This window comes from Xiphophorus couchianus, chromosome 20 (assembly GCF_001444195.1).
Source record: "Xiphophorus couchianus chromosome 20, X_couchianus-1.0, whole genome shotgun sequence".
Taxonomy (NCBI): domain Eukaryota; kingdom Metazoa; phylum Chordata; class Actinopteri; order Cyprinodontiformes; family Poeciliidae; genus Xiphophorus; species Xiphophorus couchianus.
The window spans coordinates 7,611,071-7,638,590 of record NC_040247.1 but is presented as its reverse complement, the minus strand read 5'-3'; the positions used below and the strand labels follow the sequence as shown (position 1 = coordinate 7,638,590).

Sequence of the window (27,520 nt, the reverse complement as noted above, 5' to 3'; positions counted from 1 at the left end):
TATATTACCTGACTTTTGTCAGGTAATATTAGGCAAATAACCAAAGATATGAAGGAACTTGCTGAATCTGTTGTTGTAAGTTGTTGCTGCGTGGTTGCGTCTATAAATGAGTTCTAGGGTAGAATAAAAATCTAGATTTATGATTAAAAAGTAATTCTAATAAAACACATTGTTTTATTGAAGGACATTGTTGTAATATTTATTTAGGCATATGCTTGATTTCTATTGATGATTGTTTTTGTTGTTTTACTACGCTTAGCTATTGTAAATTATCAATCATATAGCAGACAAAAAAAATGTGTAAAAAAAGAGCATGGAATTTTAAATTATTGATTTTATGTACTAAAGAGAACAAAACCTACACAAACCAAACTGGCCTTATGTGTAAAGGTAACTTTTTTTATGCCTCAATGAAGATCACTGTTGATGATTCAACAGTTTGAAAAAAATGGGCATCATCCACAGACCTTTAAGGCAAACACCAATGCTAACCAAAAAAGCTTAAACTCCTGTCTCACATCACCCCAAAAATATTGTCACAGTTTAAAAAAGAATTTTGGGAAAACATTCAGCAAGCTGATAAAACAAAAGTAAACTTTTCTTGAGCGAGTGATCGCTACAAGTTATACCGTCATTGTCTACGTAGGCTTGCTTTGCTGCGCCAGTATGCGGACAAATTGTCCTAATTGACTGAATCATGAATTTTGGTCATTACCAGAAAACTTTGAAATGTTTTTCAAAGGCTCAACAAAAAGCAATAAAATGAGAAAACTAAGTGAAAGTTTTGTTGTGGGCTAGTTAAAGGGAGATGCTTTAGCACAGCCCAAAACAGACAATTCATGTTTAAAAATCTTCTAGTGTGGACAAATAAAAGTACTTTTCCATAGAGGAGTCTGGCAAAGTTTATCCATAGGGTTTTGAAAGTGTCATTGCCAATTATCGTAAACGCTTGATGGCAGCTGTTGCTAAGAGTGTCACAACCAGTTATTTGGTTAAGGGGGTATGTACAGTTAAAGTCAGAATTAATGCCCCCCATGATGAAATCATACAAAATTCTTGATATTGCCATGGAAATTACCATGGTAAAAGCAGTTCATACTTGTAGTGCTTCCAAAAAACAAATACAAAACCTCCAAAATGTTTGATTGATGGTTATTTTAAAACTGACAGGGCTAAAAATGATTATCCTTCATGACATTTAATGGTCAATAGAGTGGCCTCTCTGTCTTGCAACTGACAACAGCCTCTCCCTGTAGTTGGTTACTGGATTGGAAAATGTATCTGGAGGTGTACAAGCTACCTCTTCCATGGCAAATTGTTCCAGCTCATCTAGATTGTATGAACATTGACCTTGTCACCCATCACACATTGTCAATTGGATTGAGAACTAGGCTCCTTGAGAGGTACTCCACGACACATATTTTTGTGTCCTTCCACAGGTTTATGACCAACTAGCAGGTATACTTTGGGCCATTATCTTGTTGAAAGATTCAATGGCAGTCTAAAGAGTGACTTGCAACTGATTTCTTTAAATCAATTATTGTTCTGTACTTATTAATATAAATGGAAATGGCAAATGATCTATGGTGTTTTTGACTCTTACTGATTACTCAAAGCACTTTACACTGGAGCCACATTCACTTCCTAATGTACAGATACACAATGTTTACATGCACAAAGTTCCTTGATGGCATTGAAATGTATTCAGATTAAATAATCCAAAATTATTGTTTATATGGGCACAAAATCGATTAATCCCACTAATGTATCAGGCTTTATTCAGAATAAAAACACCAGCATGCAAAGTTGCAAAACTTTACCCAAAACACACCATCAAAAAGAAAGTGTACTTTAGTCTGTGCTGAGTGTAAAAACAAACAAACGCAGTTGTGTGATCATTCTGTCTCAGAATGAACCCATGCAGGCTCTAATAACGGCTAAGATGTTACTCACTCCCTAATTAAGCTACAGGCCAAGTAACGCATGCTGTTGGTCTAGCAGCATTTCAGGATGAGAGACCAACAGACTGGTTTTGCTTCCCTCAAATAACATCTAGCCACTGAAGACAGAAATATGTCACATTGACGTTGGGCTCACGTGTGCAGTCAGGTTAATTTGCCACAGTCAGATTGACATGGTCATTACAAGTGTTTACGTCAGCATAAACCACCCCTCTCATTCAGATTACAATTTCCTTCCAATTGAACTGAATCTGATCAGAATATTTTGACTGGTGTATTTACATGACATATTTTTATTCCGATTGGCCATTTATTCTGATTACTTGTGTCCATTTAAACGTACCTACTGATACACAGATTGGTAAGCACCCCGGGGTTTAGTACCTTGACCAGGGGCAGATTAGCATTTGGCAGGAAGAAGCTGGACGTAGGGTCAAATTGGTTTGAAATGTTTTTTTCTCCCTGAAGTAAATACATGTATTCATTTTTTGAAAACTTCATTTTGTTTTTACTCAGGTTATTCTTGTCTTCATACACAAATATGTTTTTAGAAATAGCATAAATATTACATTTAATATCTTCTTAACTTCTCTGGAAATTCTGTGAAAAGCTATGTTATGTTCTTGGCTCTGTTTAAAACCGTGGAGTAGGATTCAGATCAAATCTGTTCTAGCATGCTTGCAGTGTGTAAGCTGTATTTCCTCCACTGGCTGCTGATGCAGCTGCAGCCTATAAATAGGCCTGGCCCAGACAAACAGAGAGAGGAGGGCTTTGTTTAACCCCTGAGTCCCATTCCTAATCTGACCCCAATAATAGGAGCCATTGTTATAATAGCAGTTTTGCTGGAATGCCAGGAAGGTTGCCAGTTACCTACTGAGAGAATCAGCCATCTTTAAACACCTGGAGAAGCATGGCATCCTGTTTTGAGTATCTTTAAAGCCACCCCAATGTCAGCTACCTGTCATGGTCCTTTCTTTTTCCTCATGACTATTCCCTTTGCCAACATCCACTCTCTGCCACAAAGCCGACAAGGAAGGGGTGGCTAATTCTCTGCCATTCACGCCTGCCTTTTGATATCTCCAGATGGCCAAGCACAGGGGAGGATTGGTGACTGTATTCCTCATATGCGTTACATGGGTTGAATTCAACAATGCAGTTGTAGCTAAGCTTTGCTTCCCTAACAGTGCTTTTCTGCAATCAAAGAGCTTTCATCTCCCACTTGTACAGCCATTTTGGCACTGTTTCGGTCTCTTTTTTCACTCCCTCTTTTTCTCCTTTTCTGTGTTTTATTTTTCTTACTCCGAGCTTTTTACCGCAACCAGGTTCTCTTGGGGAGACATTTAGTGATGTGCTGATTCTTTCAGATTTATTACACATTGTCATGTTGAGGTCAATCTTTCGAACCCACATGCGCAGAACACACTCTGGAGACGGGTAGCGGTAAAGGTGATTTATTAAATACTGTGCAAACAGGTATGTACAAAGGTGGTCCGGAACTGGTGCTCGTCTGTGTGGTTCAGGATTTCTGGGTGGAAATAAGACAGGTAAGCGGGGTTTCAGAGATCGTGGAAATGCAGTCCAGCCAGAGACCTACTTGCCGGTGAGCTCGTCAGGGCACGGAGAGGTGAACCGCTAGGATCCGGAGCTGCAAGCTGGAACGAGGGCGTGAGTTTCTCTAGAGGGCGGACAGGTGGATGGAGGGAGATCTCTGACAGGTGCCGGAAGGGATCCGGTTCGTAGAAGTTCGGAGGTACTCAGGGCTTCACGGAAACAATCATCACAGGCTAACACTCTGGCACTGGAGTGTCGGCGGCTCCGTCCTGATAAACCCCTCCAAACAATGGTAAGTGGCAGCAGGTGTGCCGCTCCAGGTTCACGCCCTCCGGAAGGTCCCAGGATGCCCCCCTGGTGGAGAAACTAGAGACCCCCCCAACCAGCCTTCCCCAGATCCTAACACACATAAGTTTATAGGTCAGTCTTCATTAAGAGGTAAAACCATTAAAAGACTAAAGGGGTATAGATGATGAGAAGATACTTTACAGAAGAACTGTCTGAGGCTGTCTAAATACATACATGCACAGACACACACACACAATTATATATTATGGATGCTTCAGAAAACTAATGTTTATACTGTATATTATATGTGAGCTGTTTAACAAAATATGCTCAACAATGCTGCTTGAATGATTACTGGTTATTTTGAGAAGGTTCTGAAAGGATCACTGTGGTAAATTGAGTAATTGCACAAGTTTGGGTGGTTATCAAACAAAATTTTTCAAATACGTTTTGCGTGTTATGTTCCCTCTCAAAATAAAAAGACATACTTTCTTGGATTTTACATTGCTGATATATATCAAAACTGAAGAACATATTCACAAAAGTACTTGCGGGTCCTAAATGTGAACACGTCTAAGATTTTTGTATACATATACTTATGAAACCAGACACAAAGGTAGAACTGCACCGAAAATAGCTACACCACTCACAGGGCAGATTTGTGCATTTATGCAGCTTACTCATATTGTAATTAGGTTATATGCATGCACTTAAGGAAAGCTCACCTGTGTGTGTAGGGGTGTGTGTGTGTTTAATTTATGTGACTTACAGTTAGACCAAAATGTTTGCCATTTTTGAAGATTGGAGCGATTTGTGTGATGCAGATTCTAGGGAAAAAAATGCCCTCTGCAAACAACTGGCAGTAAATTTTGAAAAGAATTTGGAAAAAAATGTAACTGCTGCCCGGTTAGATTATTATTTTTTTTTTTTAAGTACAGGGATGTTGCAGAAAGTACAATTCATTCTCTACTCTAATGAGATCTGTTTATTTTTGTCAGCAATTATTCTAATCAAATAGATTATCTTAATTGTGCTTAAAATTATGTCTCCCCATTTTAATTACAGAATCAATTTGCTCCATGAGAATTCACTGTGGTTTTGCAAAGATTTAAAGTTCAGTTTAAATACAGTTTCATATCTCATGGACAATGCCAAAAAAGCATGTTTGTTTTTCAGAGGCAAGCAGTTATAATAGATACCCTACTTTCAAAGAGAACAATCACTCACTCATATAAATACAACTTAGCTTGAACGCTTCATGTGGCAATGTATAGAAGGACTAATCCTAAAATGCTTTGACGTTGTTTACCTGCTTGGGGGATTTGATTGGATCAGAACGACAGCATCAAATAAGGAATCCCTGGCCCACCAACAATTTTCATCTTCAAAGCAGTGTTAGTGGCTCCATTAAAATCCTGTCACTAGTTTTCCTTTATGGATGTTGAAGCTTCTGAGGAGAGGAGAACTCATATTCATTCAAATGCTAAGTGACTTAAGCACTCCTTTGAATATTAGAAAGGGAAGAAAAACTTCTCTCATCAGATACAATGCTTAAAAAAGGAAGAGATGAGACCAGTGTTTTGAACATCCACCTCGGTAGAGTCTCGTTACATGCCATTACATCTGCGGAACGCGGACTGCTTCAAGGTTTGACACATACAGAACACTGTGCTGTGTCAGTCCTCATTATATTTTAGCCATGTCTCTGGACATAGACTGGTAAGGGGTTGAGAGACCTTCTCTGTGATGTTACCATATCAGCAGGGTTTTGATGTTTTACCTTAGTTACTATTAGAATGTGTGATATCAATGTGTCTGCTTCTAATATACAAAAGAAAGCAGAGTGCAAACTGGTCTGCAGGCTAAAGAATAAAAGTATTCATATGGTTTTCATGGATTCCTACAGCTCTGATAATGGGTTTTCTATTCTATACAGGTCACAGATGGAGGTACAATCAAGCAGAAAATCTTCACCTATGATGCCATGTTTAATACAAATTACTCTCATATGGAGGACTACCGCAGGCGTGAAGATCTTGTGTATCAATCAACCGTCCGGTGAGTCTCACTTTTTACTTAAAGCAAAGAGTGTTTTTACTCAATTTCATCATTGTTTCTTATTGCATATTTAAACATATCTGCGATACAGAGATTACAAATGCACAGCTTCCTTTCTCATCATCTGCAGTCTGCCAGTCTACAATGACATGACAGTGAAGTGAGTGTATTACTGTACAAGACCAGAAACGTTGTGTTATTTCTCATGTTTGAAGAAATAACAGTTCTAAAGGGTTTTGATCAAATCTAGTCTGAATAGTCCTTTTTTCAACCAAAGTAGAGAAATCGTATCCATCTTTAGCACATTAGTATTAAGATAAACACCTGCAACCGCTGTCTATTAAGTATTTGTGGTTTAATAGATAGATAGCATAAACTGACTGCAAGTAGAGAAGTAGAAAAACGGAGAGCAGTAGGAGGAGTCATCTGTTGCTTCTTGGCTTGATTTCATGTTCAGTGCGTCCCGAGGACTGCCTCCTTTTACTCAAGGGCTCAAAAATATGGCTGGCAATCCATCTCCCCTCAAACATAATTCTGGCTCTACTGTTTCTTTGGCTGTTGTGATTGGAGACCGCAGTAAGAGTAAGGAAAATTTGGCTTTTCATTTTAGCTACCTAAATTCAAACCTAAAATATGTTATAGTTTACAGTCTTTTATAATGATCCCACTTTAATAATTTCAACTTCATTGAACTTTTTTTCTCACTTTGATTCATCTTGTGTTCCTTACTTGCATTTTTTCCCCCTATCTTCTGTGTGGTTTGGCTGCCCAGCTGAAGATGATTTATCTGGACAATCCTACTGTCCCTTTGGGAGCGTAAGCAGCATTGAAACGGAATGGTGTACACACTTAGAAACATGACTGCACACACAAACAAATGACATCACCCCCCACGCCACAGCACATGGGTAGTAAAGTGAGAGAAAAATCTCAAAATATCAGCTGGATGCTACCTGCACCTGCATATTTATGGAGCCACAGGGTTTGAGTTATACACCCACAGAGAAAAAAAAACAAGATTCACTCACAGCAGGTATTTACTACAAAAAACTAAAGAATGTAGCTGTGTTTATTTGTAGTATTATGTGTGTTTTTTGGGGGGGGGGGTTTAAACAAAGGTCCTGAGGGGATCGAATTAAATAAATTAATAAACACATAATTAAATCATTAAGTGTACCATGAAGTAAATAAATGTTTAATGAAATGTTTTAATAATTTATCCAATAGACAATTATTTATTTATTTAGTAAATATGTTGTTAAATCAATAAAATGAAAACTTATAATACCCGATGCAGATAATTAAATAAATGTGTATTTAATTATTTCATGGTTCCCGTTCCTGCATCGTCACCATGGTTTGATTTTTTTGCGCTCAAACTCACCTACCAAGTTGATGGGCTATGGGCAGCGCTAACTCTGATGTGCTGAACCTTAATATATTCGGCAGCCTGAAGCCAACGTGAGCTTTGTGGCATTCACTCAAGTCTTTGACTTTTTACCACACAGTGTGGATGACAATCTCTTGCTTCTGTGTTGTCTGCTAATTGTAGAATCTCTCCAACGAACTCACAGGAAAGCTCATTAAAAATCCTCCATTACAAGGGCTGCCATGATTTTCAAAGAATCAGGGCAAACTAGTGGAAAAGAAAAACGGAATACTAATATCCTTTATTGTCTCACAGTAGGGAAATTCATGTCATGAAAGTGGCAGGACATCGAGGCAGGTGGGTTCACAGGGAGAACCGACACAGATCGGTATTATCCCCTCCCCATGGTCCCGCCTTTTGACTTTGATGGGCGAGTTTGACAGATAAAATTATTTCATGCTGACACTGCAGGAATAGAAACCATGAAAAAAAAATTAAATGCTCATTTAGTTATTGATCTGTATCAGCTATTAAAAGTTTGTATTTTAATTATTTAATGGCATACTTAATGAATGAATAAATTATTTAAACATTGAATTAAAAATGTATTTATTTTATGGTATGTTTAATTAATGATTTAATGATGCAGTTATTAAAATGTTGTCCCTTTTGGTGCTCCATACATGCTGTTTTTCACTTTGACATCAATCTCCCATCTTTTTAGCATTGTTTAGCATAACTGGAAGCACCTGTGACTCAAGTGTAAATACATAGATTAGCCCACAAAAGACCCCCTGGAGGGGTAAAAAAAAAAAAAAAATGAATATGGCACATGCAGGGCAAGTGTCAGATTGATATTTACAAATGATACAAATATTTTTAAAAGCACATGGGTAGGTGTTTGTGTGTGGATGAGATGGTTAGTTTGTTTAATGCAAATAGCATCTTTTTCCCTGGCTCTTAATAGCAATGAAATATGTCCATGTCCCTTTAATTATGTCCATGATATTTTATTCTCCTCATCTCCATAAAATCCCCCCGTACTTGGGCAACAATGTTTTTCTTCCCCATTTTTTCCCTAAGAACACACCAATTTTCTAGCACAAATTTGACTTTTGTTTTAATTTAACACACCCATATTCAATGCAGATCAATTTTTTTGCTTTATTCCATTTTTTTTCACAATATTTTGCTTACGGGCACTTATTATTTTACTTCATTACTATTGGAAGTTATTTAATTGTGTATATACATTAAAATTACATTTTGGCTACAATTCCAAAATAAAATATTCTCACTCACTTTTGCACTAGAATGGTCTATTCTGCTGAGATTTATCCACACTTGTTTTTTAGTGCAGAACATTTATGTTATGATTATTACAGAGCTGAGAAGCACACAAACTGTTTCAATTCAAAGCTGATTTTGCAATAGAGGGTGTTGTGTTTGACAATAGAGACAAGTTAATACCCTTTCTTGTTGAATAGAACAAAATGTAATAAAAATGGTAATATTCTCAAAAGTAAATTATACGCTGACTTTACTGTTTCATCTTTATGAAAAAGAAAAGCCTTGTATTTTTGACAGGCATCATAGTTATGATTGCAGTGGATGTTTGTGTTTGTGCTGGTGCTTTATAGATTGACAATGATTAAAAAACAAATGTTAACATGGAAAAATATCTACAATGACACCTCCAAATTCCTTTGAACATATCTTTTTTTTTTCCAGCTTAACCAGGCTTGTCTTGGTCTTTCACTAGTAGAAAGATTAAATATATTTGCATAATTATGTCTAAAAATTGTGTTTATTTTAGCATTTCTGGTTTAAATGTAATACAGACACATGGAGTTTTAAAATTGATGAAAGGGTTGTATTTCTTAGTCTTTGAACCTTATTTGTAATTTCTAATAAATTTGAGTTATCCAGTTCAAATGTTGGCCACTTATATTTTAAAAAGAATGAAGTGACAACCAAGAGGACAGGTACTGTAAAAAAACAAACAAAAAAAATAGTTTAGTAAAAGTAATCCTGAGTTTAGGAAGTAAATTGACAGAAGGAGCTCTTGACACTGGAGACCCTTTTAAAGGAGGAAATTTTGGTCAGAGTGGTTAAGCTGGGAGGCAGGGCAGGGTCTCCCTGAAGAACAGAGTGGTGATGAAGAGGTGGCACTTGAGTTGAGCAAAGTGTTTGGCAGCAAAAAGGAACCCTGAGCACCTAAGAAACAATGAAAGAGAGAGGAGAAAATGGAACCAGAAAGAACAGGTTGGCCCGACAGTCTTACTGCTTGCCTGTGTGCCAGATGCTCTGGCAAAGTGTGGAAAGAATGCCAGAGCTGATAAGCTGCTGACATTGATAAGTTAATGCGGAGCAGGTTTTCCAGCCACAGGAATCCCATGATACCTCACTCTGATTCAAGAATGCGGTTGAGTTAGACCTTAAAAGCACAAATGGGCAAGGACAACTTTGACCCACTCGGGACTAGTGTTTAAGTGATAGCAATTGAACATGATGAAAAAGGTCTGCTCATAATTTGACTACTAAATGCCAAAATGCTGTCACATGCACTAGTTATAATAACATTCAGTCAGGTAAAAGTAGGCATTTATTGTATTGTTTATCATTTATCGTGATACATTTCTTATCATAAGAATTTAGATTTATCATTGTCACAATAAATTTCCATTAATGATGTTTAAGAAACAGAATTTTCTGTATAGTTTGTGGTGTTAGTTTTATTATTTTCAGCACTGTCTGTTCACTGAGAGTATCAATACATATCAATAAATTTGAAAACATGATTAATTGCAGTTTCTGTTTTGAAACTGATACAACTTAATGATACAAATCAAATTTCTTTATCCAACTGGTGTCCTAAAAAATACATATTCCAAGAATATTTGTGATTGTGTCTGTATGGCTGTGACTGCCATACTAAAAGAAGTCATACATACTGTAGTTCTTATTGTCATTTTATTGTTATCACAATAGTACAGCAAAAAATTGTGACAAAACTTTAAGTCCATATCACCCATTCCTACAGTCAGGTTTTGTATAAACTAAGGAAAAACTAAACTTTATTCATGGGTTGTGAAAGTCGTTGAGTATGTAATGCTAGAAATCCATGTACTGAGATAAGTCAAGTCTATAAACTCTGTGGTATAAATTTGGTGGTGTATACTTAGCATATATAGAGGCTAAGTATACACTTAGCCTCAAAAAATGCACAAAAAAGCCTTTTTTTGTGCATTATTTCCTTGTTACCTTTATCTGATTCTGTAATTCCTCAATCTTTTATTCATTTATCAGTAAGCTATGCTTTTTTTGGATTTGAATTTATGAATGCAACAAATATACAAACGCATAACAAATATACCCAAAGCTTTGTTAAGGAACAAAACCCAGAAAGATGAGCTTCATCAGCACATTATAAGCAGTCAGCACTGAACCAATCACACTTCTTTTGGCATGCACCGAATCACAGCATTATCCTCGTCATTCTGTTTCATGCTCATTCCTTGAGGAAACATGGCTGATTACACACCTCCCTCTGCATCTAGTCCACAAGGTAATTTGTCTCTGCTTTTCATCAAGTGCAGAGTGACTTGCCATTGCCAGTCCTTGCCCATTCACTTGAAATGCTTGAGGCTAGCAACATTATCTGACAATGTGCTTGTTAATTTGATGCAAAGTTTGACTGCATGAGGTATCAGAAGCTTCTTTGTCAAAACAGTTTTTCTGGCTCTCCATCAAGACTGTGTGATTTGTTTGCATTTGTAGGCAAGAGGAGTTCTTGAGGAAGGCCACCATAACAGGAAAGAGCTTTTAGATGCATCTCTTTGAGGACAATCGATCTCTTTTTGCTTTTTTTCCCCACCACACCTTCTTGTGGGCCCATTACCATTGATCACAACTGTGGATGGCTGTTTTTTAGTGTACACCTGAGGTGTGCTGTGTTTAATCTTGTTTGGGGAACATATTTTTTTTTTACACTATTTCAATTTTTTATTACTTTATTATATTTAATTTGTGTTGACATGAGCTTTTTTTTATAATACTCTGGAGTGATTCGATTTTTTTATGTTTTGTTTATTTTAAAACATCCGTCAATAATTTATTTCTAACATTTTGTAAGATCCGCTGTTTAAGCACAAACTAACAATACACGCTTATATATTAAATTCAGTTGAAACATTGTACCCAGAAAATTAAAAATAAAATGAGGTCACTGAAGGTGGTAAATTTAGGGATAAAAGATCAGAAGGAATTGGGTGTTTTCCAGCAAAACATGTTTTTCCTTGTTAAATATGAAGCCCGAATCTATATTGCAAAGCTGATGCTTCTGGGGAAATAAGAGCCATTATGGAAAATCTACTTCAAATAAAATGGTGTTGCCATCCTAATTGAGATTTCAAACATTAGCTCACTCATTAACTAACTAGCCATATTGACTAACTAACTGCAGCAACAGAGTTTTAATACATTCAAAGTCCTGTGCTGTGTTTCTCTGAACAGATTCTCAGTGGACTTGCACCTCTGAAAACCTTGACATCAAAGATTAGAGCAGTGCTGAAAAATTAATTCCACCAGTCTTAATATTTAACAGAAGTCTCAGTGTTAGGAGTGCAACTTCTCCTCTTTCCCTACTCCTAATTCTGATGGACATGAGTTTCTGTCAAACAGGAAGGAACTACACAAGCATGCAACAACTAAAAAAAACACTGGTTCTGGCTTACTGGCTCAAATCTTAATGCGTTTTCCGGATTTTCTTCCACACCTCAAATGATCTTATCTCTCTTTTTCCTGCTTTGAGCTTAGTTTGTTGCTGTTTTTGTGTGTTTTGATCTGAATCCACGAATGCAGCAATCATTGTGGATCACTAAACCGCAGCTTTGTTTGTAAAAACAAAGCAACGGGCTACATCAGCATTTCCCATGACAAAGCCAATTACCCTACCCCCAGCCACCAGCCCAGAGTCAGATTTACAGTGCTATTCTCATCCCTTTAGCTCTGTGGTTAAAAAAAATGCTTATTTTATCTTACCCTTATCCCTTAAGGAAGTGCCAGTAGAGAAAAGTATTCTCTTTATCTTGAGATTTTGACCATTCTTTCTTCTTTATTTGGCTTACTCAACATTTATTGGTTATTTCAGTATTTATCAATTTACTGCTTTGTGCTTTGGAGCTAGATAATTTAGTTTGTTCAACTTTATATGATCTGTCCCCTTGTTATTTAGACGGTTTCCCTTTTTTTAAAAGTTCCATCAAATTCTAAAAAATACAAAAACAAATTTACCATGTGACAGTATGGAGTTTGGACTAAGTAACCAAGCACAAATCCATCTCAGCTTAAAAATACAAGTGTGCATCCAAATATCTATTTATCTCCAAGGTTTTTGGAAACAGTAGTGGCTGTGTAAATTGTTTCTTTTCTGGTTCAACACAGTAATTGTGATGGACTACAGTCAACACTAAAACATGTGCATTTTACTTAAATTGCTCTGATGGCTGTAGATACTGGAGAATCAGTGGTCCCAGTTTTGTCAGATTTTAACTGAAATTGATATGGACAACATCAGCACATTAATGATTAGGCTGCAAGATCTGGTGCTTCTTTAGAATGATTACATCTTATCTTTTGTTTTAATTTGTTCTCTGCGGGCAACTAGAATATTTGGTGAGAAACAAGGATTTTTGCAACATTGTCAAAGAAGAGATATGTCAACGGCAAATATAAACTTAATTAAAAATGAGGATGCAGAATCCCACTTTCCTCCTTCCCACTATCTGCTTGAAAGCACAGGAATCATGGAGCTATTTTCTATATATCTCCATTTGTCTTAAAGTTGGTTCCATAAACTTCAACTGTGAGCTAAAGACTGTGTTTTTGACTGGAGTTGCTTAGTCAGGGAATTTTATTAAACAACAACAACAACAAAACAAGGAAACAAATTGCATGTAGCTGTTCTGTCTGGTCTCAAGTATTTAGGTACTGTGTTTGATTGTTTGTTAGTAATTACTTGAAACAACAGCTGAAAATGTGTTTTTTTCATGTGATAAATACTTCTAAGCCAAGAATGCTGGTGTTAAAGTAATAATTGGTAATCCTCATTCATGCTTTCATTTAATTTGATGACTGGAATGAACTTTTTTACTGCTCTTAACAAAAAGGCTGTTCAAATTCTCCAGAAATAAACTCTGCAGTGAGACTTGAAGACACAAATATAACTCCTTTATTAAGGTCTGTACACTTGTTACCAATTAGGTACAGAGTTCACTTTAAAATCATTGCATGGACCTCTAGGAATTTGAATGATCAAGCTTATGATTAATTTGATGACCTGTTAAAGCCTTACTCATCAACTAGAAACCTCAGGTCAGCCATTTAAATATGATTTACAAATTCTTAGCACTGTTGTTAAACCAGTGGCTATCACTCCTTTCAAACAGTTATGCACAACGTCTGGTATACCCTGTCCTATTTTTTTCACTACTTAAGATTGTCATTCAGATAGGTTTTTAGTTTAGTTTATTTACCTCATGCAATACTTTTATGCTACATGTCCTTAAATTTAATATTTGTTTTAATGTTTATATTTTAATGATAGTTTCTGTTATTTTACTGCATTATTCACATCTTGTTGTAAAGCACTTTGTCATTTCATGTAGGTGCTGTATAACTAAAGTTTTCTTACTTACTTACAATGGGACCCTCGGGAATACACTAAGGATTTTGTTATGTCCATAAAAACAGTCTTCCTACACCATAATTCCCTCTGTTTATATGCCTGATGTATGTAAATTTCATCTTCTACACCAGTAAACTGATTGTAGTTGTGAAAAAGCCACTACTTGCAGGCACTTAAAGGTGCTGGAAACTGTGCAGCCATAAAGTGTTCTTAAAGGAAGTAAATGGTGTGGATAATAAAGCATGGAGTGACTTTAAAATAAAGGTATAAAAAACATAAAAAAGGTGTTGGCAGTGGTGAAGGGAGGGAGATGCAACCAAATGTTTAAAAGTTTCCAAGCGAACAAAAGGCGTGTTACTGATTCACTATGGAAAATAAAGAGAAGATAATGAGCTGGTAATTATTTTTGAAAAAAACTGATCGTCCGTATGCTTTCACACTTAAATAACTATTCAAACGGTTTTCTCCAAATGACATGTGAAAAAGCAGAACAAGAAAGGCCTTCAAAGACATTCAAAATGTTAGCTTTGTTTTCAGTAAATTAATCCTTTCATTTAAGTTCATTTAAGGGGGTACCCTTCGCGTCAAAAGTTGACGACTTGGGCAGGGTCCTTCAGCGTCACATGTTGACGATTTGGGAAGGTCACATGTTTTACGTGGATTTTTGACGCGAAGGGTTCTCGTAACCGCTGCCGAACCTTCAAAACCCAACGATTTGGTTAAGTTTAGTGCAAAAATTACAGTAAGGCATAGTGTAAAACCCCTCGCGTCACATATTGACACGAAAGGGGTACCCTGCATGTCAACATGTGACGAGGACGGACCGTCCCATGCGTCAATATATGACGAGTTGGGCGTGAGAATGGGTTGTATATATATATCAATTTCATTTGGTTTGGTTAGGACCTTTTTTCTCTGCCAGAAAATAGAAGATGGGTAATGCATTAGTTTCCCGGCATAAAAAGGAAGAAAAAACACAGCAAATGACTGTCTAAAATAGAAGCACAACATCTCATGAAGTGGTCTTGCTCATCTCAAAATCTGAATCAGAAAATCTGTAGTGAGAGTTTTGATTTAGCAAGCAGCTGTGGCAAAGTATTTTAGTAATTGCAGGTCAAACAAATAAATAATGTGGCCACTGTGAGTAAATATTTTGCCAAAAAAACCCCACTCTATATCGTGGAATTTCCAGAAAGACGGACCATTTGCATTACAGAATATTAGTACAGGAAAACAGATGTGCAAGGCAGTGAAATAGAGAGAAGCAGTAACATCTCCTCCATCCATCACTCTGGGCAATGTGAGATCTTTGGCAATTAAATTGGATGATCTTCAAGCACTAACAAGGATCCAGCCAGAGTATTGGGAATGCAATATTGTGTGTTTTGCTGAGATCTGGAAGTAGGATCATATCCGTGTGAGAAGATAGAGATTTATAGAACAGTGACACAATCAGAGGAGGTTAGCAGTGCTTTTCCACCACAAACCAACACATGCTACTATGAAGTGCCTTCACTGCAGCCCTGATATAGAATTTTTAGCAGTATGTTTTTGTCCATGTTATTTACCAAGAAATCTTATCAGGGTTTTTTGACAATTATGTACACTGCACGGCTAGCTGTACCCGACACCGCATGTGATGTCATCAACTCAGTTGTTGCTGAACTCCACGTCATCAAGCTATTTACAGGAAGGCACAGAACAAACTGTGTTTCTTAAGAAAACTTAAGTCCTTCAATGTATGTTGTAAGATGCTACACACCCCATAATCTCCTCTGCCAGCTTCTGTGGGGTAGAAGCATCAGCAGCAGTGACTTAAAAAGAGATAAACAATCAGATACAAAAAAGCTTTTTGTGTTGTAGGGATTTTTCTGGACCCTCTGGAGATTATTTTGCAAAGAACAATTCTTCATAGAATGAATAACAACCATAAGCATCCTCTTCAAAACATACAGCAACCAAGTGTCTTCAGAATCTTTATCAGGTCAGCTGTACTACTGACTGCTGTGGGAGATCCTTCTTTCCCACAGCCATCAATCACATCTACAACTACTCTTTCAGTAAATTTTAGATAGTATGAATTACAGCATTTAATTTCTCTTTAGGACTAATCTAGTCTCTTAATACCACATATTCTTATAATGTTTGCAGAAATGCAACTCTAATGTTTTTGCTTAACTAAAGCTGCATTTTTAGTTGTATAAATGTTTTAGTATTTTGTGTCTATAAGTATTTTCATTACAAACAAAACCAAAGATATTTAAAAAGACAGTTTTTCTAGATTACAATAGAAACATTTTTCTTTGACATTACAAGGAGGAACTTTGTCTTGCTGGACAGCACAAAGTTTACGGAGTCCTTGGTACAGCAAAATTACATTCTTATAACAGTTACATTTGCAGTTTTTTATGTGTTTTTAGACACACAAATCCTTACCACATAGAAATCTGAAAGTGAAATAAATTAACTCTACTGGGTACTAGGCTGTCAGACTAACCTATTTCTTGTTTTCTTTTCTCGTTGTTTTGTGCTATTTTAAGGCATTTTGTTGTGTCGTATTTATGAATATTTATCTGCTTAAACAAACATGCAAATGCTTTTTTTTCTCTTTTATTACTAGATTTTCATCAATTCATAGAGTTTCTCTTGTGTTTTACAGGCTCCCAGAGGTACGGATCTCAGACAATGGGCCTTATGAATGCCATGTGGGCATATATGACCGGGCAACGAGGGAGAAGGTTGTCCTGGCTTCAGGAAATGTTTTTCTTACAGTTATGTGTGAGTAACATTATTGCATTGACTACTATATATTTCAGAAATGATTCTTGCTTCAAGGAGAAATATATACGTATTTCAAAACAGAATAGTTGGGTGGAACATTGAATTTATGTAGAGGGATTTTTCAAAGCCAGCAGGTCAAACAGTATGACAAAGATGGAAGTGAGAGCCCAAAGGCAGAAGAAAAAACACAACTTTTTTCACTCATGTGAAGTTTTAAATTTTTACATGAGGTTCTTGAAAGGTAAAAACTGCTTGGTGGTATGTATGTCTGCCAAGAGTATTGATTTTGATTTAAAAACAAAATTTGTAAATGTTTTCTAACCCAATTTACATGAATGGTTAGCTTAAACATGTCTGAATTCTGTAAAATAGAGCAAGCAGTAGGTGTTTTTTTTTTTACTATTATTTATTTTAGTGTCTTAGAAAAACAGTAGCTTGCCATCATCGATGTGTGTGTGAATGAGAATGACTGATTTAATTATAAAACATCGTCGAGTGTGCTAATAAAGCAAATAAAGTCTGACTTCATTTCATTTCAAAACATATTCCACATAAACCGATGGTTGTTTTTTTTTTCAGAAAGGAATTAATGTTACTACAGCGAGCAGGTGAACCAAATAAATTACTTTTGCCACATATGTATTATCCATAGGTTATTTTGAGAATGATGTTTTATTCTTCCTTCTATAATTTGGCTTCTGTTTGTTTTGCCAGTATTCCCCGCATAACATAGAAAATATTAAGTTATTTTGTTGATAATTTTGTATTTGTAAACTAACACTGCTTACGTTGATGGTGATTTTAATATGACGTTTCAGACAAATCATTGATTTTTCTTTTTAAATCAGCTCAAAAGTAAAGAAATAGAAAAAAACAGCTGGAACAAAGAAATCAATCCCACTTAGACATTATTTAGCCACTGCTTTCTTATTTCTGTTCATAATCTCTTGGTCTGCATTGTCAGACACTGAAGACACCTTTGTTCTGCGTTTTACTATTGACTAACCCTCACACATTTTTTACATATCCCCACCATTTTTCTGTTGACATAATTAACGATAATAATTCTATAATTAACTACAATCAAGAGAGGACATTTCGGGCTGTTGCTCAGTCTTGAATGTAATTATTGTATGTTAGTCTCCCTAGTGACAGCTTTTTGGTTTGGCTGATGTATCAATTCCAGCTACAAAAAATGGCTAATCTCCATGTGGTCTTTTGTCTAATTAGCATTTTTTTCAGCTGGAACACAGGAGAGAAACAGCATGTCATAATATCACCTCATTATCACATTTTGTGACCCTGAAAACTGGCTAATACTTCATGGTCTTCTTTTAAATTATGCATAAATTTTTATTTAAATAGCTCTCTGCCTTTATACTTGCACTTTTTATTACCATTCCGGAGTCTTTGTTTTACACTCCCCTATTATCAATGAAAGGAGATTTACTCAGTTGTTCCTTGTTTCAGTTCTGGGTGGGTTGAAGTGAATGATGTGGTCCTGGGATAGCTGTAGCGCCCTATCTCAGCTGGGTCCTAAATCACCACAGAGAGAAAGAAGAATGGCTTCTGGCATTGTGGCTAATTGCAGTCTAAACTGAAACAGAATTATTCATAACCTATTAGTGTGTCAAGTTCAGTGGGAAGTAAAGAGAAAAGTTGAGCAGTGAAAAAGAGAATATTAGAGGAACAAAGTTAATTAATAGGAAACAGTACACAGAGAGTATTTTAATTTTTAAAGGGTTTCACAAATACAAATTATCATTTTAATGAATCCCCTGCCAAGACATCCAGTCAGCCAACATTGAAACATAAAAAACATTAACTTTGGTACATCAACTGGTGTCCTTCACCTTGAAAAGTTTTAAAAGTCATCTATTTTTTATTCCCTTCTATTTTTTCCCCTTAAACTATATTAGCAAATGCCATTAGGCCTTATGGTACAAAGATACTAAAAGTATCCTTAGTAATACCAGAATTGTATACCAGAGGAAATACTGATACACTGTGATGGACAGAATCATTGTTAAATGATTGAATTTAGTGTTGAATCAGTCTCAGTCTGCTGGACAGGAGGAATGGAGTAGAGACATGTCACAATGTGGTTTGACCATTTGACCTTCTTCCTATTTGCAGTTGTAAGAAAATGAATATTTATGTTTAGCAGAAAACTGACTTTCTACAAGTCATCTTTAAATATTTGTTATATGTTTGTGTGCATGTACATGTGTCTTGGTTATCTTAACTGATTTCCAATTGTTTTGACCTTTTCACCTGGTATTTCCAAGAGACATGCTCATAATTTTAAATGTAAATGCCTTTCTTCAGGAAGAATAAATGTTTCACAGTTGTTTTTTTAATCATTTTATTAAAAAGGTTAGAATGCCAAAAATTTAAGTAAATAATTAAATAATAAAAAAAGCAAACATTTATCTGAAAAATGTTTCTAATAGACTCAGAGTTTGCCTATAGTTATAACAGAAAAGTCATTTTCAATCCCTATGAATCCAGGACCATAATTTTAGCCTCTAGCAGCAGGAAAAAAAAATCTATTCCCCTTCTGAGTGGTAAAGATCCAGTCATTATTTGTCATTACTTGATGTGATTCCTTTATGATGCTACAAAGATTAAGATGAAAGGTTATTTATCCCCCCACAAGTGGCAGTGACCTTGGTAAGCCAGTACCTGCTTGAATTGTGTTCTGTCTGAGGCACCTTAGCCTGTTATTGTCTGTATTAAATGGCTGTTTGCCTGTGACTTGTCAGCTTGATAAAGAAGATCTTAATAGCATGTTTTTAAACATCTTGTCACGTAAGTGTAGAAATTTTTTCATCTAACCTTTTGTGAAGCGTGAGGAGTTAATTTAAAGGATGCCCTTCAGTAGGTGGCAGGGTTGTTACTTTCATCCTCCAGATACAGAGATGAGCACTAAGGTGTAGACGGACTTAATTGCCTTCTTGTCCTGTGTAACTCAGATTTGCTAACATAATGGATCTACATCTTTAATTAAACGCTATGTACATTTAGTTCCATGTTTAGAAATGGATGGGAATAGTGACAAATGGATGAAGCCCTTAGATTATAGTAGCTGCAAACTGTTTTTTTGTTCACAAAAAAATAATTTAAGGAGTTCATGGATGAACTACTGTATGTGCCATTTGTGTACAGAGTTGTTTAAATTTAATTTTAGTTGGCTTGCTTTTTGTTTTTGACTTTTTTAGGAAGCATTATCCCGCACAACAAAGTTCGTCTTCCTCAGTGTGATCGGTATCTGTATTTTATCCTAGTTAAATGTCCTTTTTTGACTAACTACTTAATGTCTTAAAACAGCTATGCACATAATTACTTTACTTGTTCCTTAAATGTGTAATCAAGCCTGCTGTTCTTTTAACCGTGTTGTTAAGCCATTTCAGAAGTTATTTTAAGTTATCTTAAGCTGCACCATATGCAGGTTAAGAATTTTACTTTGTAGGTTTTTAACTTGACAAGTGACAGGAAATACTTGCAAGGTTTTCCATGGTCACTTAAAATTTCCATTATTTAGCCACATTTGTCTTGGTTCCTAATATGTAACAAATGAAAACTGAATAGTTGAGCAACAGTTTTGTTTCTTTTTGGGTGTATGTTCGACACACTTTTCTCGTGGCAAACAGATACATTTAATCTGATTATAGGCGCAATTGGGAATAGTGTAACAAGCTTTGGAGCTTTTCAGAGACGTGTGTAAGTGTGGGATAAGAGAAAAAGTCAAAAATATCAAGTTTATATAAAATTAAAATCATTTACTTATACAATATACTTCCTTACATTAGATTAACTGCCAAAATTAAGCAGTTTACATCAACTATAACACCACTGCCAGACATAAGGTGAACAGAGCATTATGCCATGTTTTGCTTCTTGCCTTCACCAGTGTTAGGCTCTGTTGCTGATTAAGAGCAATTCAGAATTCACCAAAATTATCTTGTCTCTGGATCCACTGAGAGAAAAAAAGAATGGAATTAATTAACAGAACAGATGAATTATTAAAGGTCTGTCTTGAACTAAACTCTGGGGTAATAACTGAAACAAAAACAAATAACCCATGGGTTTCCTCAAGGATACCCAACATTGACCTGTTAGGAAGTGCATCTCTTATTCCCTGTAAAAGATTTTTTTAACCAGTATGTCATGCCGTTATCATTTTGCCTGCGAATTTCTGTTTCCCCTTTAGTTGATGTTACTTTTTCTCAAAACCCACTGAAGCACAAGATCTTCTATTAATGTAGCAGCTACATTTTAAACCTTCATCTGTCATACTGTGAAATCTGTTGGTGCTATCTTACTTCTAATTAGCTTCGACTGGGTTGTGGCATGAACTCGAAAATCGTATTTGGAGTCATACTGTATCTCATTTGAGGCCGCATTAATGACAAGCCATTTTTACCCTGTAGCTCATTCAGTGCCTCATTCAGTTGACATTCACCAGGCGCTTATCAGCAGGGTAGCCAGTGCATGCCAAGGCTGTAACCTCATGAGTAAGCCTGTTTTCATACCCGGAGATTTAACATTGCAAACAAAAACACACGCATCAGATGGCTGCTGCTCAGATTCTGGCTCCTGAAAAACCTCGAAGGAAAGAAATTGGCCTGATACAGTGTTCATCAGCTGAGATTATTTTACTGGAATTCAAATGTAAAAAAAAAAAGGCAATATAGGCTAATGTGTAACATTTGATAACTAATCATTTTCATCTTCTTTTTGCGCCACCTTAATTGCATAAGGTTGACTTCAAGGTACGTTCAAGAAACATAATTTCAGTAACGGCAGAACATAATGACATAACAACATAATGACACATAAAGACAGGATTGTTATCAAACAGTGGTCAAGTCAATGTTGATTTTTCCAAATAGTCCGCTAAAATTAGAATAGTGTTTTGACTGAAAATTCAAAGAAATGTAGCACGCATCAAAATGTTGCCCAAAAAAACAGAGGGTTATGTCTTCAAATGGTTCCAAAAGTCTTTCTTCCATCGCTTGGGAATCACCATTATACTGCTCTTTTTTTTTTTTTGAGTTTTGTTCCTACACCAACATATATATTTCATATTTCGCATTTCATTCTGAACATGTTGCCCCCTATAGTCTCCTTGTGGCTTATCTGTAAGCTTTGAAGTGTGAGCTTCATTTTCCTCCCTCCTCCTCCTCACTAAAAGATGTCTTCATCACTTCCTGCGCTCTGTTTGCCACTAAGGTCCCTCCTTTTGTGTGTGGATGACAGACGAGGCAACAGAGGAAAAGCAGCTTTGACTCTCTGGAGATAAACCATTGATTGTACCGAAGGACGAGAAAGGCTTTGTTTTTCTGTTTTTTACCTAACTATCACCTTGCATGATAATTCAAATTTTCTGACACATTAATTTCATTTCAGGCTAGATTAAAAAGAATAAATATTTTGACTAATTTGTCAAATGTTGCTTGTCTTATCAGTTTCTTTTGAATTTTCTACAGAAGGCTTAGATTTTTAGTTTTTAAACATGAACATTATTAAATGAAAAGGTCAACTTTTACAAGAAGCAAGAGAGTGAAATTAATTTGTCAGCTTTGATATAATTACTAATCAGTATGATAAGTGTAATTTATTTCTTATCTTGTCCAAATGTGACAGATATTTTTTTGTTAGGTCAAGGTAACAGAATGTTCAGTTTTATGATTAAATCAATTAAAAGCACTGAAAGACATCTGCAATATCTCAGTTTCATTTCATAGCATATAAAAAGAAATACTGACTATTTGTATAAACATGCGAAAAAGACTATGCCCATGGTATCGACATATTTTGTACAAAGTAAACTGAGAGAATATCTAATAACCGGTTTCCTCTTAATCCTACTTCTTTCAAATCAAAATGTCAGTTATTTAAGCTGGTATGCCCAATATTCAGTATGTAGAAAATTATGTTGCTATTGGTAAAATTTACCAGTATAATGTATTGTTAAAGAAATAATGTCCATCATTTATAGTGTTAGGTTTAGACCTGAAGAAAAGACATGTTAATGTAAGTTAGTTTGAGTATTCTTTCTATGATTCTGTGACCCTTTAGTATGGTATGTCTGAAATTTGACAGTCATCTTTACTCCTGCACAAAGGAATATGAGACAGGCGATAAATTTAAGGGAAAAGAGAAAATTCAGGTTTAGGAGCTCCAGAAAGCAGCTTCTGGGTATGGAACGAATCGATTTTTTCCCCAGTGTACTCATTTTTTGAAACTTGAATTGAAATAAGAGCAGGAGGAGCTGAAGGAAAACTGGAAAGAGGAAATATTATTTTCTCATATCTGCTTTAGTCTTTTTTTTTCATTTATTATATTTTATTGTATTATATTACATTATATTGTTGTGAAAAGCTATTTGCCTGATTTGCTTGATTATTTGCTTTTTTGACACATAAATGGTCTTAATTTATATAAATTTACTAATCAGATACTAGACAGTTTACTAGATATGCAACCTTTTAAAGCTCTATAAACATTAGCCAAATCCACCCAATTTTCTCACAAATGTGCATGGATCGAGATGCTGATGCGTAACTTGGGGTTAAGTGCCTTGCCCAGGGGCACATTGATGTATGACATGAAACAGGATGAAGCTGGAATCGTGACTGGGATAAAGTACAGGAATATATGTGCCGAATATTGGCAGGAGGTACCATGTTTAAAGTGGGAGTCTCTATTTATGGGTTTGATAATGACGAAGCTAAGATCTTGTAAGATTTCCAAACCTAGATGAATAATCTGCAAGTTGAATGAAAAAAACCTTTTATATGCATGTCTGTTCAAAGACAGGTACAAAGACGAGCTTAGAAAAATTCTCTCAACTGTCTGGCAAGTATTTAGAAGAGAGCCTAAATATTGGATTTCGCAGGAAAGAGGAGGGTAAGTAATGAAACGTAAGCCTCATTTATAAACAAAAACACCGCAGGAGTGGAAAATCAAATACAGACAAGAAGAAGATACATTCAAACAGAAATGAAAAAACAACGATATCACATAGAAAAGATAAATTGGTATCCTAAATAGCTGTTGGAGAAGAAAAAGGCTGCAAGACAAATGGAGATTTAACAATTGGACAATGGATTGGAAAAGCTGAGAATATTTGTAGTAAATATGAAGATGAACATGAAACTCAAACTAAAACAGATTTATCGAGAATAGAAAACAACAATGATTACCAAGAAACAAAATGTTTCCTACAAGAAATCAACCTCATGTAAAAGAAAATACCTTTCACTGAAGGACTTTAATAATTATCTCACTCTCTTTTGACCTCAACATTAAACTGTTACACAATAATTCAATTCAATAATCAACAAATACATCTTCTATTTTGTTCTTGTCTTGGCCATAGCCTTTTGTGTTATTTGCATCTTATTTACATGTGCATGTTCTCAACGGGTATTCTGGCTTCCTCCCATAGTCCATAAAAATTAATGTTTGGTTAATTGGTAACTCTAAGGCATTCTTTGGTGTAAGTGTGCATGACCATGGTCGTTTGTCCTGTTTGTTTGTACCCTGCAACTCATACAAGGACTGCTGCTTGGTTGCAGTTGCCCACCGCGACCCTACAAGAGTCATACAGGAATAGAAAATGTTATTCATCCCATTTGTAATTCTGGATTTGAATGTCTGGAGTTCAGGTATGTCATTGTTGTGTTTTACAGACTTGTGAGCCTTAATGGTTGTCACCATCAATTAGCACATTAGACACTGCTTTAGTATAAGATGCTGTACATTTCCAAGATTGTTTTTATTATGTCATGTTTTGTAAAACCTTTTGTATAAATGGAATACATATATAAAACCCCTTTTGTAGGTTTACACATTTTCTTCTAGAATTTTGTGTAATCTGGGTGTTCTTTTTTCTGTATGATATCCCAGCACCTGCTATCTGTATACTAGCAGATAAATGGATAGATGGCCACTTATCTACTATCCATTTATCTGCTATAAGTCTCAGTGTTTCCCATTTTCTGTTACAAAATATAATTCCTTGTTGCTGCCAAAGTACTTTTGGGGTAGGATGCTGTGCAGTGGATCTGGGCCTGGTCAAAATCCTTGCTGATGAGTGTATATGATGGAACTGAATCTAACATGGCTAAAAAATTTTTACCCCACTAGTGTGGCACTAAGTGTTCACTAAAATGGTTTCAAAATCCAGGACACCTATCCAAGGTCGATATACTCGCAGTAGCTTGGCTTCAAAGTAAATTATAACACCACACACAACAATTCATCTTCTATCACTCCTGCACAGTTTGTATAGAAGCTGCAGCTCATCTATTTCAAAAATACATCCACGTGCCAAGAAACACTTAAAGGTACATTCCTGGTCAATTATGCAAAATAAGCCTACAAATTCACTTTGTGTGTTCAAACACACACACACGCATTCTGATACAAAAAGTTCTCACCATAGTGAAGCTTTGTTTGTATAGAGAATAAAAATTACAAAAGCTCATGTGCCAGCGTAGCTGATGGAGCTGATGCAACACCTGCCAATTCCGAGCCCACATTTAGCAGCTTGGTCGGTGTTCATTACAGACCCTGCTGGAAAAATATTTGCTCTGGCATAGGTGGGGGTGGGCAGGTGTTGCCTAGATGGGACATAAAAATGTGTTCTCCTGTTCCAAACATTAGGTCTCTGCCCACTAAACATGTTCAGAACCGTCATAATTAGCTGTCTCATGATGAATGAGACAGCTAATTTATGTTTGAAAATAATAAAAAGAAGAAATATCTTTGAGGGATTTTGTGAGAAAAATATTAAGTATTAAACAGATGTAAACCAAAGACAAGAAAGGTTAAATTTGACACATGTGGACTGTGTCAAATTTTGTTAGTCCACAACCAGATCTGGTGTACACTAGCTGATACAGAGCAGCTTATTACACATCATTAAGAGGACAAGGTCACAAGATGTTAAAACGTTGATTTAATTACATACATATACTGTACATATATATGTGTATATATATATATATATATATATATATATATATATATGGAGAGAGAGAGGTTGTCAACATTAATGCATCTGATTAAGCTGAAAGTTTAATTGTGTTAATATTACATGATGCAGATAATCAAACTATTATTTTTAGAAGTAACCCTCTCTCGCACAGGGGGTTAGTTAGTTCATAGCAGAGGTGTGACCAAGTCACTGAGTTGCAAGTCTCAAGTAAGTCTCAAGTCTTTGTCCTCAAGTCCGAGTCATGTCTCAAGTAAAGACAGGCAAAAGTCGAGTCAAGTCTCAAGTCAGGAACTTTTAATTTCAAGTCATTTCGAGTCGTTTTTATTTTATTTTATTTTTATAATTTGCAATTATACAAAAAATTCAAATAATAGACCATTTGTTCGTTTTAAAATATGTATTTATCTCAAATGATAGAACATGTGTAGCTGAACACAAAGTATAAAAAACATTTTTAAATTGGACCACTTTATTGCCCAGTTCTGTTAAACTTGATATTCAATAAAAAAAAGACGAAAATGCTGACATTTCCACAGCACAATACAAAGAACCATAACAGCAGTTTTTGTCCTCTTTCTCTGACCTGTCAAAACAATATATTGTCAATATAATTTCCCAACGTAGATGTCTTCAAATACACCAACCATCCTTAGATGATACTAGACCCGGCTCATCATCATGATGGGACAGAGAGACTCTGTTCCCTGTGTTCAGGTCCAGAATCTGCTTTCTGTTCCGGAGCCCCGCTCACTATCCACCGGCTTCCTGAGCTAACACGGTGCACATTATTTGTGGAGGCATTTGAAGGACCGGATTTATGGTAAATAATCACCAATTTAACCCGGAGTACACATGCTAACACGAAGTTAGCTAAAGTCAGCTATCTTACAGCAAAAGAAAAGCGCCACCTACCGATCTTTGTGAAGCTTCAAATGCCGAACAAAGTTGGACGTCGTGGCATCTCCATCCGATATTCTCTTCTTGCATGTTTTACAAGTTGCAGTTCGTTTTTTAGTCGAAAGTTCATAACCTACGTAGCCAAAAGAAATTACTCGCGGAAGCATATTCGAGCGGTTATTTCGTATTTCGTTCCCTGAGCTCTGTAGCTTTGCCGCGTTTTATTAAACGTCCAAATCCTGTTAATTTGATTGGTTGTGCTGCAGCTACGTACACATACATACATAAGGAGAGAGGAAAACCATAGTGACGGTCTGCGCATATTGATGCGGAATGAGGGACATTAATTAATGACGCCACTTTATAAATAATGTGTTTTAAATTTTAAGACTGAGTAAAAAATATCAAGTCTTTTCAAGTAAACAGCTTCAAGTCCGAGTCTTTGAGCGTTTTTTCAAGTCAAGTCTCAAGTCGTGATTTTAACGACTCGAGTCTGACTCGAGTCCAAGTCATGTGACTCGAGTCCCCACCTCTGGTTCATAGTAGCACGTTACGTGCTGGACACACGGTGTGACAAGCAGCAGCAACTGGTGAAGGTTTCCGTGACAGCAGACAGCAACACAAGTTGAAAATATTTCAACTTTCTTGCATTGCGTTTCTTACCTAAATCTGCATGTCTTCATGCAGTCGCTTGGCTGGATGAGTACAAATGACTGTCGTCTTATTGCACAAGTGCCATAGGAAATTAATACTAAATTAACATGTAAAACAAAATTACTTCCTTTAAATTGAATATAAAAACCTAGAAAACAGAATTTTCAGACATGCTTGCTGTTAGACAATAAAATATATTCTTAAACGAATTTGATAACGTTCACCCTTCTGTGTTTTTTGATATGCGCTATAGGTGCAGTTGC

The 27,520-nt window shown here is 36.0% G+C and overlaps 1 protein-coding gene across 1 annotated transcript in view; it reads left to right on the top strand.

Moving 5' to 3' along the window:
• igsf21a (immunoglobin superfamily, member 21a) overlaps positions 1 to 27,520 on the top strand; it is a 169,574-nt gene that overhangs the window by 87,117 nt on the left and 54,937 nt on the right. Inside the window, exons 3-4 of the mRNA XM_028002597.1 lie at positions 5,737 to 5,858; positions 16,575 to 16,693. Of these exons, the coding sequence (XP_027858398.1) occupies positions 5,737 to 5,858; positions 16,575 to 16,693 (241 nt within the window). The remainder of the gene's footprint in view (positions 1 to 5,736; positions 5,859 to 16,574; positions 16,694 to 27,520) is intronic.